Source organism: Cherax quadricarinatus, chromosome 33 (assembly GCF_038502225.1).
Source record: "Cherax quadricarinatus isolate ZL_2023a chromosome 33, ASM3850222v1, whole genome shotgun sequence".
Lineage (NCBI taxonomy): Eukaryota > Metazoa > Arthropoda > Malacostraca > Decapoda > Parastacidae > Cherax > Cherax quadricarinatus.
The window spans coordinates 14,481,753-14,501,402 of NC_091324.1; the positions used below are offsets into that span (position 1 = coordinate 14,481,753).

A 19,650-nucleotide genomic window follows, 5' to 3' on the forward strand; every position below is an offset into this window, starting at 1 on the left:
TTGGTACAACTATACTTTCATACATTCCCTTCTTTGCCTCCATAGATAATGTTTTTTGTCTCCACATGTACCTCAATGCACCACTCACCTTTTTTCCTTCATAAGTTCTATGGTTAATCTCATCCTTCATAAATCCATCCACTGACATGTCAACTCCCAAATATCTAAAAATATTCACTTCTTCCATACTACTACTATCCAATTTGATATCCAATTTTTCTTTATCTAAATCATTTGATACCCTCATCACCTTACTCTTTTCTGTGTTCACCTTCAACTTTCTACCCTTACACACACTCCCAAACTCGTCCACTAACCTTTGCAACTTTTCTTTAGAATCTCCTTTTCTTTAGAGTCTGGCAGTATCATCAGCAAAAAGTAACTCTGTCAATTCCCATTTTGTATTTGATTCCCCATAGTTTAATCCCACCCCTTTCCCCAGTACCCTAGCATTTACTTCTTTTACAACCCCATCTATAAATATATTAAACAACCATGGTAACATTACACATCCCTGTGTAAGACCTACTTTTACCGGAAAGTAGTCTCCCTCTCTTCTGCACACCCTAACCTGAGCCTCAATATCCTCATAAAAACTCTTTGCAGCATTTAGTAACTTAATACCTATTCCATATACAGTGGACCCCCGGTTAACGAACTTTTTTCATTCCAGTAGTATGTTCAGGTGCCAATACTGACCGAATTTTTTCCCATAAGGAATATTGTGAAGTAGATTAGTCCATTTCAGACCCCCAAACATACACGTACAAACGCACTTACATAAATACACTTACATAATTGGTCGCATTTGGAGGTGATCGTTAAGCGGGGGTCCACTGTACTTGCAATATCTGCCACATTGCTCCCCTATCCACTATATCGTATACCTTTTCTAAATCCATAAATGCAATGAAAACTTCCCTACCTTTATCTAAATGCTGTTCACATATATGCTTCACTGTAAACACTTGATCTACATATCCCCTATCCACTCTAAAACCTCCTTGCTCATCTACAATCCTACATTCTGTCTTACCTCTAATTCTTTCAATAATAACCCTACCATACACTTTTCCTGGTATACTCAGTAAACTTATTCCTCTCAAATTTTTACAATCTCTTTTGTCCCCCTTCCCTTTATATAAAGGAATTATACATGCTCTCTGCCAGTCCCTAGGTACCTTCCCCTCTTTCATACATTTGTTAAACAAAAATACCAACCACTCCAACACTATATTCCCACCTGGTTTTAACATTTCTGTCAAGATCCCTTCAGTTTCAGCTGCTTTATCCCCTTTCATTCTATGTAATGCCTCGTGCACCTCCCCCACACTCATCCTGCTCTTTTTCACTTCTTAAAGATGGTATACCTCTCTGGCCAGTGCATGAAATTACTGCCTCCCTTTCTTCGTTGACATTTAAAAGTTCCTCAAAATATTCCCGCCATCTACCCAATACCTCCATCTCCCCATCTACTAATTCCCCTACTCTGTTTTTAACTGACAAATCCATTTGTTCCCTAGGCATTCTTAACTTGTTTATCTCACTCCAAAATTTTTTCTTATTTTCATCAAAATTTCTTGACAGTGCCTATCCCACTTTATCATCATCTCTCCTTTTACACTCTCTCACCACTCTCTTCACCTTTCTTTTACTCTCCATATTCTCTGCTCTTCTTATAACAATTCTGCTTTGTAAAAGCTTCTCATAAGCTACCCTTTTCTCTTTTATCACAATGTTTACTTCATCATTCCACCAATCACTCCTCTTTCCTCCTGCACTCACCCTGCTATAACCACAAACTTCTGCCCCACATTCTATTACTGCATTTTTAAAACTATTCCAACCCTCTTCAACCCCCCCCCCCCCCACTACTCATACTTGCACTTACCCACCTTTCTGCCAATAGTTGCTTATATCTCGCCCGAACTGTTTCCTCCCTTAGTTTATACACTTTCACCTCTCTCTTACTTGTTGTTACCATTTTCCTTTTGTTCCATCTATCTCTTACTTTAACTGTAGCTACAACTAAATAATGATCCGATATATCATTTGCCCCGCTATAAACATGTACATCCTGAAGCCTACCCATCCACCTTTTATCCACCAATATATATAATCTAACAAACTGCTTTCATTACGTACTACATCATACCTTGTATATTTATTTATCTTCTTTTTCATAAAATATGTATTACTTATTACCAAACTTCTTTCTACACGTAGCTCAATTAAAGGCTCCCCATTTTCATTTACCCTTGGCACCCCAAATTTACCTACTACTCCCTCCACAACATTTTTACCCATTTTAGCATTGAAATCCCCAACCACAAATACTCTCACACTTGGTTCAAAACTTCCCACACACACACACACACACTCAGCATTTCCCAAAATCTCTTATGGGAAATATTGCTTTGAATTTAGGTCATTTCGAATTTAGGCCCACCTCCTGGAATGGATTACTGCAGATTTTAGTTACATAGATTATCATACATAGCAGTATATGTGTAGAGAACCTAGGATAACCCCAAAAAAAGTCAGAGTGACTTCCTACAAAAAAAGTACTACTCACCTCTTGCCCAACATTAAGACTACAAATATTTTAAGGTAAGTAATGAAGTGGAAGAGTTGGTGGATGACCACAGGGAAGAGCTAACCATTGAAGAGCTGCAACACTATACGTAGTTAATCATTAAGAAATGTATTTTTTGTTAATATTTTTGGGTGTCTGGAACGAATTAATTGTATTTACATTATTTCTTATGGAAATTATTGATTCAGTTTTCGCACGTTTCGGTTTTAGAATGACCTTCTGGAATGGATTAAGTTTGAAAACTGGGGTTCCACTGTATCAACAGTGGCAGTTACGGTATTATATTTTAGCACATGGCAAACTTAATACACCTACCATCCGACTTACAACCTGCTCGACTTACTACCACTCGACTTACGACCGTGTTTTTTATGCCAAATTTCTGGGAAATAAACAACTACAGTGGACCCCCGCTTAACGATCACCTCTAAATGCGACCAATTATGTAAGTGTATTTATGTAAGTGCGTTTGTACGTGTATGTTTGGGGGTCTGAAATGGACTAATCTACTTCACAATATTCCTTATGGGAAAAAATTCGGTCAGTACTGGCACCTGAACATACTACTGGAATGAAAAAAGTTCGTTAACCGGGGGTCCACTGTATTTGTGTTGTACACAGTGTTTATCCTAAACCTTACAGTATAAAATAAAGTACTAACAACATAAAAAGTAAAGTAAAACATGAAATACCAAAATAAAGCAATGAAATAAAGTCATTACAAAAATGTTTTGTTGATATTCAGTAGTAAAGTTCGACTTACGGCCATTTCGACTTACGACCTGTTTCTTGGAACCGAACTAGGTCGTAAGTCGGATGGTAGGTGTATTAACTTAAGATTAGTAAGGCAATAACAGAAAATTTTATGAACATTTGATGAGTTATAGTGAGTCCAGTAATTACAGGTTTAAAGTTAGTTTATAAAAATTACATTATTACAAACAATGGTACAATTTGAATTATTTTACAGTGGAAATATTACAATGGAACAATTTAAAAAACTTACAATATGAAATTATTACAATTTGGTACAATTTAGAACAATTTAAAACAGTTTACAATATGAAATTATTAAAATTATGTATTATTTAATACAATGAAATTTAAGCGTCTGATTTTGAAGTAATGAGTTTTTGGCTGAGCAATAATAAAAATCCAGTCTTATTACTTCAATGATTGAACAGGCTTTGTTGAAGGATTTTATTTATGAAACAGAATGTAGCAAACTAAACTGTCATTTATTCAAACTGTTGCCAAACTCATAATTGAATTTGTGTGTGAATAATTTTTTTCAGAAAATAGTTTCCTTTCTTTCAATTGGTATTGGGCTCATCTCTGATATAGACATTGAGAGCGAACGACTTCGGCGCATTGGGGAGGCAAGATTTGTTGTGTGGTCTATAGCACGATTAGCCAGTGAGTAATTTTGGTATGATTTTATATTTAGCTAATAAAAATAATTTTTTTTTTAATTTCTGTATGCCCTCAAACTTATTCTATGACTTGTCCTAGACATGAGATGTACAGTATCTATACCTCAAGAATAATTTGGGATTTTGTAGTTCTGGCTGTTTGAATTGTGATATCTGCACACTTAGGGCAAGACAGGTATTCAGTGAATAATCGTGAATGTGTTTATTTCTTTGTGCTACTTTACTTTGGTGTGGAATGCCCATCATAAAAAAAAAAAATCTGTATTCCTTCCCAGTTATTCTTTTATTATTTTTGTACATATGTATATTATTCATGTATACTGCTATGCAGATTCTCTGTATGCACCATATATACAGTACTGTACTAGAGTATATATCAGATTTTTTGTGTAAAATTTTAAGGCCAAAAGTAAGTAGTTTGTTGGTTTGTTTTAAAGTACAGTACTGTGTTATGGAAAGCATGTTTGATGATTACAAGTAGATCAGACTACATAGTATTTTGACTATGCAAACACTTGAAGCCTACCATTAATGTTTACCTGTCAGAAGTAATACATACATATATATGTACCTTAGTTTTTCAATAAACTGTGTGTATATATATATATATATATACATATATATATTATATATATATATATATATATATATATATATATATATATATATATATATATATATATATATATATATATATATTATATATATTTTTTTTTTTTTTTTTTTCAACAAGTTGGTCGTCTCCCACCGAGGCAGGGTAACCCAAAAAAGAAAGAAAATCCCCAAAAAGAAAATACTTTCATCATCATTCAACACTTTCACCACACTCATACATTATCACTGCCTTTGCAGAGGTGATCAGAATACAACAGTTTAGAAGCATATACATATAAAGATACACAACACATCCCTCCAAACTGCCAATATCCCAAACCCCTCCTTTAAAGTGCAGGCATTGTACTTCCCATTTCCAGGACTCAAGTCCGACTATAAGAAAACCGGTTTCCCTGAATCCCTTCACTAAATATTACCCTGCTCACACTCCAACAGATCGTCAGGTCCCAAGTATCATTCGTCTCCATTCACTCCTATCTAACACGCTCATGCACGCTTGCTGGAAGTCCAAGCCCCTCGCCCACAAAACCTCCTTTACCCCCTCTTTCCAACCCTTTCGAGGACGACCCCTACCCCTCTTTCCTTCCCCTATAGACTTATATGCTTTCCATGTCATTCTACTTTGATCCATTCTCTCTAAATGACAAAACCACCTCAACAACCCCTCTTCTGCCCTCTGACTAATGCTTTTATTAACTCCACACGTTCTCCTAATTTCCACACTCCGAATTTTCTGCACAATATTTACACCACACATTGCCCTTAGACAGGACATCTCCACTGCCTCCAACCGTCTCCTCGCTGCTGCATTTACCACCCAAGCTTCACATCCATATAAGAGTGTTGGTACTACTATACTTTCATACATTCCCTTCTTTGCCTCCATAGATAACGATTTTTGACTCCACATATACCTCAACGCACCACTCACCTTTTTTCCCTCATCAATTCTATGATTAACCTCATCCTTCATAAATCCATCCGCCGACACGTCAACTCCCAAGTATCTGAAAACATTCACTTCTTCCATACTCCTCCTCCCCAATTTGATATCCAATTTTTCTTTATCTAAATCATTTGATACCCTCATCACCTTACTCTTTTCTATGTTCACTTTCAACTTTCTACCTTTACACACATTCTCAAACTCATCCACTAACCTTTGCAATTTTTCTTTAGAATCTCCCATAAGCACAGTATCATCAGCAAAAAGTAACTGTGTCAATTCCCATTTTGAATTTGATTCCCCATAATTTAATCCCACCCCTCTCCCGAACACCCTAGCATTTACTTCTTTTACAACCCCATCTATAAATATATTAAACAACCATGGTGACATTACACATCCCTGTCTAAGACCTACTTTTACCGGGAAGTATTCTCCCTCTCTTCTACACACCCTAACCTGAGCCTCACTATCCTCATAAAAGCTCTTTACAGCATTTAGTAACTTACCACCTATTCCATAAACTTGCAACATCTGCCACATTGCTCCTCTAGCCACTCTATCATATGCCTTTTCTAAATCCATAAATGCAATAAAAACTTCCCTACCTTTATCTAAATACTGTTCACATATATGCTTCAATGTAAACACTTGATCTACACATCCCCTACCCACTCTGAAGCCTCCTTGCTCATCCGCAATTCTACATTCTGTCTTACCTCTAATTCTTTCAATTATAACTCTACCGTATACTTTTCCTGGTATACTCAGTAAACTTATTCCTTTATAATTTTTACAATCTCTTTTGTCCCCTTTCCCTTTATATAAAGGGACTATACATGCTCTCCGCCAATCCCTAGGTACCTTCCCCTCTTTCATACATTTATTAAACAAAAGTACCAACCACTCCAACACTATATCCCCCCCTGCTTTTAACATTTCTGTCATGATCGCATCAGTTCCAGCTGCTTTACCCCCTTTCGTTCTATGTAATGCCTCACGTACCTCCACCACACTTACATTCTGCTCTTCTTCACTCCTAAAAGATGGTATACCTCCCTGGCCAGTGCATGAAATTACCGCCTCCCTTTCTTCCTCAACATTTAAAAGTTCCTCAAAATATTCTCGCCATCTACCTAATACCTCCCTCTCCCCATTTACTAACTCCCCTACTCTGTTTTTAACGGACAAATCCATACTTTCCCTAGGCTTTCTTAACTTGTTTAACTCACTCCAAAATTTTTTCTTATTTATATATATATATATATATATATATATATACATGTGTATATATATATATATATACATGTGTATATATATATATATGTATATATGTATATATATACGTATATATATGTATATATATATGTATATATATATGTATATATATATGTGTATATGTATATATGTAAATGTGTATATATATATATATATATATATATATATATATATATATATATATATATATATATATATATATATATGCAAAACAACCACTCTGAAAGAATAGAGAAATTCCAAGCGCTTTTGTGACTGCTCACATTATCCTTGATAATGTGAGTAGTCACGAAAGCGCTTGGAATTTCTCTATTCTTTCAGAGTGGTTGTTTTGCATATTCTGAAATCACCTGTTTACTGTGATCTTATTGCATATATATATATAATGTCACCATGGTTGTTTAATATATTTTTAGATGGGGTTGTAAAGGAAGTACATGCTAGGGTGTTTGGGAGAGGGGTGGGATTAAATTATGGGGAATCAAATTCAAAATGGGAATTGACACAGTTACTTTTTGCTGATGATACTGTGCTTATGGGAGATTCTAAAGAAAAATTGCAAAGGTTAGTGGATGAGTTTGGGAATGTGTGTAAAGGTAGAAAGTTGAAAGTGAACATAGAAAAGAGTAAGGTGATGAGGGTGTCAAATGATTTAGATAAAGAAAAATTGGATATCAAATTGGGGAGGAGGAGTATGGAAGAAGTGAATGTTTTCAGATACTTGGGAGTTGACGTGTCGGCGGATGGATTTATGAAGGATGAGGTTAATCATAGAATTGATGAGGGAAAAAAGGTGAGTGGTGCGTTGAGGTATATGTGGAGTCAAAAAACGTTATCTATGGAGGCAAAGAAGGGAATGTATGAAAGTATAGTAGTACCAACACTCTTATATGGGTGTGAAGCTTGGGTGGTAAATGCAGCAGCGAGGAGACGGTTGGAGGCAGCGGAGATGTCCTGTTTAAGGGCAATGTGTGGTGTAAATATTATGCAGAAAATTCGGAGTGTGGAAATTAGGAGAAGGTGTGGAGTTAATAAAAGTATTAGTCAGAGGGCAGAAGAGGGGTTGTTGAGGTGGTTTGGTCATTTAGAGAGAATGGATCACAGTAGAATGACATGGAAAGCATATAAATCTATAGGGGAAGGAAGGCGGGGTAGGGGTCGTCCTCGAAAGGGTTGGAGAGAGGGGGTAAAGGAGGTTTTGTGGGTAAGGGGCTTGGACTTCCAGCAAGCGTGCGTGAGCGTGTTAGATAGGAGTGAATGGAGACGAATGGTACTTGGGACCTGACGATCTGTTGGAGTGTGAGCAGGGTAATATTTAGTGAAGGGATTCAGGGAAACCGGTTATTTTCATATAGTCGGACTTGAGTCCTGGAAATGGGAAGTACAATGCCTGCACTTTAAAGGAGGGGTTTGGGATATTGGCAGTTTGGAGGGATATGTTGTGTATCTTTATATGTTTATGCTTCTAGACTGTTGTATTCTGAGCACCTCTGCAAAAACAGTGATAATGTGCGAGTGTGGTGAAAGTGTTGAATGATGATGAAAGTATTTTCTTTTTGGGGATTTTCTTTCTTTTTTGGGTCACCCTGCCTCGGTGGGAGACGGCCGACTTGTTGAAAAAAAAAAAAAAAAAAAAAAAAAAAAAAAAAAAAAATATATATATATATATATATATATATATATATATATATATATATATATATATATATATATATATATATATATATATATATATATATATATATATATATATATATATATATATATATATATATATATATATATATATATATATATATATATATATATATATATATATATATATATATATATATATATATATATATATATATATATATATATATATATATATATATATATATATATATATATATATATATATATATATATATATATATATATATATATATATATATATATATATATATATATATATATATATATATATATATATATATATATATATATATATATATATATATATATATATATATATATATATATATATATATATATATATTAAAAAGGTGAAGAAAGTGGTGAGAGAGTGCAAATGGAAGACAAATGATAGAGTGGGTGAGGCACTGTCAAGAAATTTTGCTGAGAATAAGAAAAAAATTTGGAATGAGATAAATAAGTTAAGAAAGCCTAGGAAATGAATGGATTTGTCAGTTAAAAACAGAGTAGGGGAATTAGTAGATGGGGAGCTGGAGGTATTGGGTAGATGGCCCGAATATTTTGAGGAACTTTTAAATGTCGATGAAGAAAGGGAGGCAGTAATTTCATGCACTGGCCAGGGAGGTATAACATTTTTTAGGAGTAAAGAAGAGCAGGATGTGAGTGTGGGAAGGTTCGTGAGGCATTACGTAGAATGAAATGAAATGAAATGAAATCAAAGTTTGTTCTCTATAAGGATTACAATGCGGGGGTTTACAGATTTTGGTTACTGTGTGGTTTACGTGTAATAAAATACTAATTACAGAGGGGGCCACTAGAACACCTAGCAAGGCTAGGCATTTCGGGCAAACTTAGATTAATTCTTAACCCTAAATTATTACAAATTATGGAGTAAGTTGACTAAATACTAAGTGAGTAAATACTAGTTTGTAAGTTTAGCAATGTGAATGCATTTGTTTCGGCACAATACATAGTTTCTATATTGGAGTATCACAGGCAAACTTGTGACTAGTTAGGAATCATTATTTTAAGATGAAGATATGTATTTCTGTGCTGATAGTCAAATGGGTGAGTGAATGAGTGTAAGTGTGAACCACCAGGTGGTTTTTATGTAGTTAGTTGGCGGGGTGTATCAGGGAGATAAGATGTTTTCTAACGGTAGTTTTGAAGGTGATGAATGTGTCTGCAGTTTTCAGGTAGGGTGTTCCAGATTTTAGGGCCTTTGATATACATTGAATTTTTGTATAGATTTAGTCGGACACAGGGATAAAGCAGCTGGAAGTGACGGGATCATGACAGAAATGTTAAAAGCGGGGGGGATATAGTGTTGGAGTGGTTGGTAATTTTGTTTAATAAATGTATGAAAGAGGGAAAGGTACCTAGGGATTGGCAGTGGGTGTATAATTCCTTTATATAAAGGGAAGGGGGACAAAAGAGACTGTAAAAATTGTAGGAGAATAAGTTTACTGAGTATACCAGGTAAAGTGTATGGTAGGGTTATTATTGAAAGAATTAGAGTAAAGACAGAGAACAGGATTGCAAATGAGTAAGGAAGCTTTAGAATAGGTAGGGTATGTGTAGATGAGGTGTTTACGTTGAAGGATATATGTAAACAGTATTTAGATAAAGGAAGGGAAATTTTCATTGTATTTATGGATTTAGAAAGGCATATGATAGTGTGGATAGGGGAGCAGTGTGGCAGATGTTGCAAGTGTATGGAATAGGTAGTAAGTTACTAAATGCTGTAAAGAGTTTTTGAGGATAGTGAGGGTCAAGTTAGGGTGTGTAGGAGAAAGGGAGATTACTTCCAAGTGAAAGTAGGTCTTAGACAGGGATGTGTAATGTCACCATTGTTGTTTAACATATTTATAGATGGGGCTGTAACAGAAGTAAATGCTAGGATGTTGGGGAGAGGGATGGGATTAAATTATTGAGAATCAAGTACAAAATGGGAGTTGACACCTTTTCTTTTTGCTGATGATACTGTGCTTTTGGAGGATTGTAAAGAAAAGTTGCTAAGGTTAGTGGATGAGTTTGGGAGGGTGTGTAAAGGTAGAAAGTTGAAAGTGAACATAGATAAGAGTAAGGTGATGAGGGCATCAAACGATTGAGATAAAGAAAAATTGGATATTACATTGGAGAGAGGGAGTATGGAAAAAGTGAATGTTTTCAGATATTTGTGAGTTAACTTGTCAGTGGATGGGTTTATGAAGGATGAGGTTAACCATAGAATTGATGAGGAAAAAAATTGAGTGGTGCATTGAGGTATCTGTAGAGACAAAGAACGTTTTCCATTAAGGCAAAGAAGGGAATGTACGAGAGTATAATGGTACCAATACTCTTATATGGGGGTGAAGCATGGGTTGTAAATGCTGCAGCGGGGAGGCGGTTGGAGGCAGTGGAGATGTCGTATCTAAGGGCAGTGTGTGGTGTAAATATTATGCAGAGAATTTGTAGTGTGGAAATTAAGAAGAGGTGTGGAGTTACTGAAAGTATTAGTCAGAGGACTGAAGAGGGGCTGTTGAGGTGATTTGGTCATTTAGAGAGAATGGAACAAAGTAGAAAGACTTGGAGAGTGTATAAACCTGTAGGGGAAGGAAGGCAGGGTAGGGGTTGTCCCCAAAAGGGTTGGAGGGAGGGGGTAAAGGAGGTTTTGTGGGTGAGGTGCTTGGACTTCCAGCAAGCGTGCGTGGGTGTGTTAGATAGGAGTGAATGGAGACGAATGGTTTTTGGGACCTGACGAGCTGTTGGAGTGTGAACAGGGTAATATTTTGTGAAGGGATTCAGGGAAACTGGTTAGCCTGGCTTGAGTCCTGGCAATGGGAAGTACAAGCCCTGCACTTAAAAGGAGGAGTTTGGGATATTGGCAGTTTGGACGGACGTCTAAGCTGTTGTATCTGAGTGATTATGCATGAGCGATGGTAAAAATGTTGAATTATGATGAAAGTTTTTTCGTTCTTTTTGGGTCTGGCTACTTTTGAGAAAAAAGGACTAATGAGGAAAAGATCTTCACCAACATACGTACTTTCTTCTCTTTATCATACACTGGCTTTGTCTGCTTTGACTTGACACGTTAGGTAAACTTATACTTGTTGAAAATTTGAATGTTATTTTATTAACCCTTTCAGGGTCCGTCCCGTAGATCTACGGCTTCACGTTGAGTGTCCAAACCGTAGATCTACGCCAAAATTCTAGTGCCGTCAAATTTAGCGCGAAAACGCTCATAGGCCTACATGTGAGAGAACGGGTCTGCGTGGTGGGTGTGCGCCATAAACAAAAAATCTAGGCGCCCGCATAGCATTGTGGGAACGCCGGCTCAGTTACCCTTGTTCACCATGCTTCGTCGCAAGTCAGCTCTCATTCCCCGGAAAATTGGGACTCTCCTCTTCCTATCTGATAGTTCTGACACTGATGGAAGTGGAAATGAAGACGAATTCTATGGCTTTGATCAGTTAGTGACCGAAAAGAATGACCAGGATATCGATAATAGTGCATAAAACCCTGACGATCCTCAACCTTCTACCTCTTTTGTGGACACTCATGACTCACGGTCGGTTGTTCCTCATCGCAAGAGAAAACTAATATTTTCGCATGGCCAGGCCTCTGACTTCAGTAATGATGATGATAGTGACGTGGACTGTGATTTTATTGCGCTCGATGATCATTCGAGTAGTGATAGGAATCATATTCACCAGTGAAGCATCGGTATGTTCGCCGCCGCATGCGCTCGGGTAGTACCCTATGCTGTGCCCAGGGGACGGAGTACATCCCGGAGTACATCCCGGAGTACATCCCGTGGCCCAACACCAGTTTTAGGTAGTGATAGTGAGGATGATGTGGCTACACTTGGCATGGATAGACCACAGGCATCAGTGGATGGTGTTAGTGGTGATGGTAGTGGCACCTCCATGCGTGACTCACCAGGCCACGCTGGGACCCACGCTGCTGACTTGTCAGTTCAAGGACAAAGCGGAGCGCCAGCCACCAGCCCACCACAACCACAACCACCCGCACAACCAGCCTATGATGTCCAGTATCCACCAGCAAACCGTATGTGGGATTGGCAGCAAAATCCCAATTTTGTTCCCAAGCCTCACCACTTTGATGACTCTCAAAGTGGAATTCTACCTACTTGTCCCCTTGGAACCACGGCCAATGAACTGGAATTCTTTGAATTATTCTTTGACCAGCCATTGATGGAAATTATTGTCAGGGAAAGTAATAAGTATTTTGAGTACACCATGGCAAATACGTTCTTATCACCACAGTCAAGACTACACAGGTGGAAAGAGACGACTGTTGCAGAAATGTATTTGCTTTTTGCAACAATAATGCTTATGCCTCACGTCTATAAGCATAATATAAAAGCATACTGGTCCACAGATCGGCTAATTTCTACCCCGGTCTTCAGTGAAATCATACCAGTGAACAGGTTTATCTTACTCTTACGTATGTTGCACTTCTCTGACAAAACCAGGCCTGACAGAAGTGATAGGTTATACAAGATTAGAAATGTTTTCATGTATCTCAAACAAAAGTTCAGCATATACTTTTATCCATTCAAGAATCTTGTAATTGACGAGTCTTTGATTTTGTTCAAAGGTAGACTGTCATTCAAGCAGTATATACCGAGCAAGAGGAAACGCTTTGGTATAAAACTGTGTGTACTCTGTGATTGTGACAGTGGCCTGGTGTTGGATATTGTTGTATACACGGGTAGTAAAACATTGAAAGATACCAAGATGTTATTGGGTATCTCAGGTGACGTAGTGAGAAACATGATGGCACCTTATCTTGGTAAGGGGGCATACATTATATACCAATAACTGGTACACAAGCCCATTACTCAGTGATTTCATGCGAGTGAACAAGACAGATGTGTGTGGCACAGTGCGTTCTAATCGTAAACATATGCCCAGGCTCAACGCAGGTGCTTGTGGTGATGACGTGCAGGTGTTTACTGCCAGTGACATCATGGCATTACGGTGGCATGACAAACGAGATGTCACATTGTTGACAACCATTCACCATAATGAAATGCAAGACAGTGGCAAAGTTGATCGAGTGACTAATGAACGTATTCGAAAACCAGTGACAGTGATTGATTATACACAAAACATGCGCTTGGTTGACAAATGTGACATGCAGATTGGTATTGTTGACTGTGTTCGTAAGAGTTACAAGTGGTACATGAAACTTTTCTTCCATCTCATGGACATTTCAATGCTCAATGCATATAATATGTACCAAATAAAGACTGGCAACAGACCACCGTATGGTGAATTTTGTTTGTCTGTTGTCAGACAACTTATAATGAAGTACCAGGTAAGAACACCTGCTATACAACACGGTCCTCGAATTCCTCAGGATATACCCAAGCGTTTGAGGAGAGAAGGTGATCATTTCATAATACAACTTCCTTCAACTCAGAAGAAATTTGCTCAGAAGAGATGCATCGTCTGTGCACAAACAAAACGACGGCAACAAAGACGCAAAGACACTCGGTTTATGTGTGAGGAATGTAAGGTGCCTCTGTGCATGGTGCCTTGTTTCAAGGAGTTCCACAAGCTCCAGCAGTTCTAAAACCATGTCCAGTGATTGTAAATATGTAAATATATGATAGAACATTAGTATTATACAAGATTTGTGCATGTTTATTGTAATAAACAACAGTGGTAAACAATAATATGATAATAACTTTAGTGCGGTTATTGTGTTCAATACAGTGAGTTTATATATATACATTATATACAGTATTGGTCTCTCAGGCCCCAAATGTTAGTAGGAATAGAAAAAAATTGGAAAAGAAAAGAAAAAACAATAAAAACCGCAAAATAATGTAATGCGCGTATGTGGAATTCGTCGATGTTGCCGCCACCACATCATTTTTGACAAACTTCTTGGCACTGTATCTCGATAAGTACTGATCAGAATTTTTTTTTTTGTCTTATTACCTTCACAAACATATGCTCTTTAATTCTGTAAGAAAAAATAATTTTTTTTTTTTTTTTTCAAAATTTCTTGGACACTGGAGCACCACTTCAGATTTTGGCCTTGGACCCTGAAGGGGTTAAGGAAAGTTTTAAATTTTGGAGGTAATTTTAAATTTTAAATTATCAGTTTTATAGTGTTTTCAAAAAAAAGTAGCAATTACAGTGCAGTGGAACCCCGAGTTTCGGCCATAATCCATTCCAGGAGCTAGACAATGGAGCTAGAAATGGCCAAAAGTCGAAGGAATATTTTCCATAAGAGATAATGTAAATCCAGTTGACCCTTTCAGGGTCCGTGCCGTAGATCTACGGCTTTATGTTGAGGGTCCAAACCGTAGATCTGTTCCAAAATTCCAGTGGCGTCAAATTTAGCGCAAGATGGCTGGTAGGCCTACATCTGAGAGAATGGGTCTGGGTGGTCAGTGTGTGCATTATAGAAAAAATCTGGACGCCTGCATGGCATTGCCGCCAAAGTGCTTTGTTCATCATGCCTGGTGGCAAGGAAGCTCTCACTCCCCACTCTCCTGGCGAATTCTGACTCTCTTCTTCACAACTTAAAGTTCTAAGACTGATGGAAGTGGATCTGAAGAGGAATTCTATGGTTTTGAACCATATGGTACCATTGTACCATATGGTACAATGGTGCCATGTCATAAAATAGTATCATATGGTACAATGGTACCATATGGTACAATGTACCATATAGTACATTGTATCATATGGTACATTATACCATATGGTACAGGGTACAGGAACCCTAATGGAAATAAGTCTGTCTGACTTTTTTGGTTATCCTAGGTTCTCCAAACATATGCTGTTATGTATGATAATCTATGTAACTTTATTTGTGTATACCTAAATAAACTCACGATGCCACATGTGCTTGAGTAAGTTTATTCAGGTGTACACAATACAGTTACATAGATTATCATACATAGCATATGTATAAAATCCTAGGATAACCCAAAAAAGTCAGGGTGACTTATTTCCATAGGGATCCCTGTATCTGTACCATATGGTGTCCTGTACCATATGGTGTCCTGTACCATATGGTACCCTGCACCATATGGTACCCTGCACTATATGGTATCCTGTACTGTATGGTACCCTATACCATATAGTACAATGTACCATATGGTACCCTGTAACATATGATACCATGTACCATATGATCAGTTACAGATGTTGATAGCACCAGGCAAGACTGAGTGAGTGACGACACAAGCTAGTTAGTGACTCGGCAGTTTCCAAGATAAAGCGCTTTGTCATCCACCTCAAGGAACATGTCGAGTGGCTGTACATTTGTAAATATATAATAAAACATTACTAATATACAACATTTTTGCATATTTTTGTTGTAAACAATTATTGTAAACGAAATAATGATGAAAATATTAGTGTGTTTATTGTGTTGAATGCAACAGTACTGTATAGTACCATTCACTCATTTATCTATACCTCACCTATGCTATTTGTGCTTGGGGATCAACTGCAGCAACACACCTAAAGCCAATAATAACCCAACAAAAAGCCGCAGTAAGAATCACTAAATCCCATCCCTGGCAACACTCCCCCCACTCTTCATAGATCTAAACTTACTCCCTGTTCAGAACATCCACACCTACTACTGTGCAATCTACATCTTCAGGACCTTAAATTCCAATATTAACCTTGACCTAAAATGCTTTCTTGATAGTTGTGACAGGACCCACAGGCATAACACCAGACACAAACATCTCTACGACATTCCCCGTGTCCGACTAACCTTTATAAAAATTCAATGTATGTCAAAGGCCCTAAAATCTGGAACACCCTACCTGAAAACTCTAGAACTGCAGACACATTCATCACCTTCAAAACTACCATTAGAAAACATCTCCCTGATGCACCCTGAACTAACTACATAAAAACCACCTGGTGGTTCACACTTAAACTCACTCACTCACCCATTTGACTATCAGCACAGAAATACGAATCTTAATCTTAAAATAATGATTTATAACTAGTCATAAGTTTGCCTGTGATACTCCAATATAGAAACTATGTATTGTGCCAAAACAAAAGCATTCATATTGCTAAACTCACAAACTAGTATTTAGTCACTTAGTATTTAGTCAACTTACTCCATAATTTGTAATAATTTAGGGTTAAGAATTAATCTAAGTTTGCCTGAAATGCCTAGCCATGCTAGGTGTTCTAGTGGCCCCCTCTGTAATTAGTATTTTATTACATGTAAACCACACAATAACCAGAATCTGTAAACCCCGCATTGTAATCCTTATAGAGAATAAACTTGATTGATTGATTGATATGGTACATTGTACCATATGGTACAATGAACCATATGGTATCATTGTACCATATGGTACCATTGCACCATATGGTACCATGGTATCATAAGGTACCATTGCACCATATGGTACCATTGTATCATATGGTACCATTGTACCAAATGGTGCCATTGTACCATATTCTACCATATGGTACCATTGTATCATATGGTGCCATTGTACCATATGATACCACTGTAAAATATGGTACCATTGCATCCTATGGCACCATTGTACCATATAGTACTATATGGTACCGTTGTATTCAGCATAATAACCTCACTAATATTTTCATCATTTTGTTTACAATAAACTTGTAAACAAGTTTTGTAAGCAATATAATGATAAATTAGTGCAGTTATTGTGTTGAATACAATGCATGTACACTTATACAATATACATTATATTGGTCTCACAGACCACAAATGTTACTAGAAAAAGAAAAAAAAATAGAAAAGAAAAGAAAAAAGTATAAAAAACGTAAAATAAAAAAAATGCGACTTTGCAGAAGTCGCTGATGTTGTCGCCACCCGGTCATATTGGGTCAACTTCCCACCACTGTATCTCAGTAAGTAGTGATCAGAAATTTTTTTTTGTTTTATTACCTTCACAAAAATATTATCTTTAATTCTGTAAGATTTTTTTTTTTTTTTTTCTTCAAAATTTCTTGGACACTGGGGCACCCCTTCAGATTTTGGCCTTGGACCCTGAAAGGGTTAATCCGTTCCACCCAAAAATATTCACAAAAAATTCAATTTTTTAAAGAATAAATACTATAGTTATACATACAGAAAACAATGAGAAATAAATATAAAACACTAATTTTAATGGATAAATGAACATTTAAATCAGTTTTACCTTTATTGAAGACTCTTGTTGGCTTATGAGAGAAGCAGGAGAGTTTGTTTGGAGGCAGGACAAGATAGTCCTTCAATATGACACTAATATGAACTCTTATTTATCTATCACAATCCATCTAATATGACATAATAAACAATATTAATAACATAGAAATATGACATATTACTCTAGAATGAATAAAATACATCATTACGTATGTCATGACTGGTGTTGTGTTGTTGTTGGGTGTATAAGGGCCACTGAGAGCATAAGCATAAGTGGCAGCACAGGCGGCGGTGTTTTCAGTCGCCCTATGTACCTCAACAATGGAGGAGTTAAGTTTTGTGTCGTCATTTTTATATAGCTTAATATTAATGCTTAATTTACTACACTGTTAATGCTACACTTTATTGCTGGCTGGTGCTATAGCCTTAATTGACTCATGTTGCTTTAGTATCGTACATATCGTTGAATCACTGAAGAAGGCACATTCTTCCCCCTCTCTTCCTCATCCACTTTGGTACTTTGCTACAATTTCTTTCTTCAGTTCTATCATCTTTCACACTTTCTCTACCAAAGGGCTGCCACTATGAAGTTTCTTTGGGCCCATGGTGGTTTATTTCACAGTCACAATCAATAAACAAGCACTAAAACACAATGAATTTATTGTGAAATGTTTGGATGAGCGCACAGAGTAATGTTCACTCAAGGATAAACAAAGCTAGACTATCTCATGAAACGCGGGGCACAGGCTGAAACTGGGGACAAAATTTAGCTGAAAAAAAAGTCGAAACTCGAAGTGGCTGATACTTAGGGCGGCCGAAACTCGGGGTTCCACTGTACATACTTCCCCATTTTTTTTTTTTTATAGAAATGCGATGTGTTGTGTATCATCCATGAAAATTTGTAATTTTGTTCTGCAGATTTACGTAAATATCAAGCAAAGGTATCTTTCAAGCGTATACAAGGAAAACCTTGTAACACTGTGCAGGTTAGACCACATCTTCAGCATTCACAGACAGTGGTTGAGGAACCAGAAGTGGCATCAGAAGCCCTGCCGGATTGTCTGAGGAGGAGCCAGAGTGTTTTGCCAGTGGTATGTTTTCCTTGCTTTATTTAGTCCAAATAATTCTATCTCCAATTCTGTCTAAGAAGGCAATAATCATCTTTGTCAGCATCTTGCATCATTTGTTCAATATGGTTAAAATGTCATCTTGCATCATTTGTTCAGTATGGTTAAAAAGTATCAAATCTGAACCTTGTGTATGGTGCTACAAAGGGAATTTTTGCATTGTGTTTTGATTGGTGTCCCCTCTCCTTATGTTCATGTTTTGATGACAACAACATAGGCAGCATTGTTCTACAAATGCTTGTATGCTTACTTGGCTGTTTCAAGATGAAGAACTTTCTTCATATTTGCAAAAGTAACTATGAATTGTTGGTAGAGAGGATAAAATATTCTTTAATAGTAAAAATATGAAGGTAATATATAAGATATTTTTTGTCACCGAAAAATTGGTTTGTGGAGAGGAAAAATAACTATTAAGTTTGATCCATTGATTCCAGCAGTGCTTTATGGAAACCTGGTCTTAAAATATGAAGAAAATACAAGGAATTATGGCCAGAATAAGAAAATTTTATATATTTCAGCCAGTTTCAAGAAGTAAGGAACTTTAACTTTAATTATTTTAATTAGAATTAACAGTTAAATTGCAGTTTTGAAGTATAAAGTTTTTTTTTTTTTACATTTTGTTACAATTCACCTTTGTGGTGAGAATATAAGCTAAACAGTTAACAAACCGGATATTTGTAGCCTCATCCTTTGTCAGGTTTTCCTTGCGATTGGTACTTGGTACCTAGGAGGTCACTGGTGACCAACAGTTGGTACATATGAACTCATTGGTGATTGGGCAGTCAGTATATT

General features: G+C 36.8%; 1 protein-coding gene across 1 annotated transcript in view; it reads left to right on the plus strand.

Moving 5' to 3' along the window:
- LOC138853543 (sphingosine kinase 1-like) overlaps positions 1-19,650 on the plus strand; it is a 74,059-nt gene that overhangs the window by 24,064 nt on the left and 30,345 nt on the right. Inside the window, exons 5-6 of the mRNA XM_070090843.1 lie at positions 3,892-4,012; positions 18,650-18,822. Of these exons, the coding sequence (XP_069946944.1) occupies positions 3,892-4,012; positions 18,650-18,822 (294 nt within the window). The remainder of the gene's footprint in view (positions 1-3,891; positions 4,013-18,649; positions 18,823-19,650) is intronic.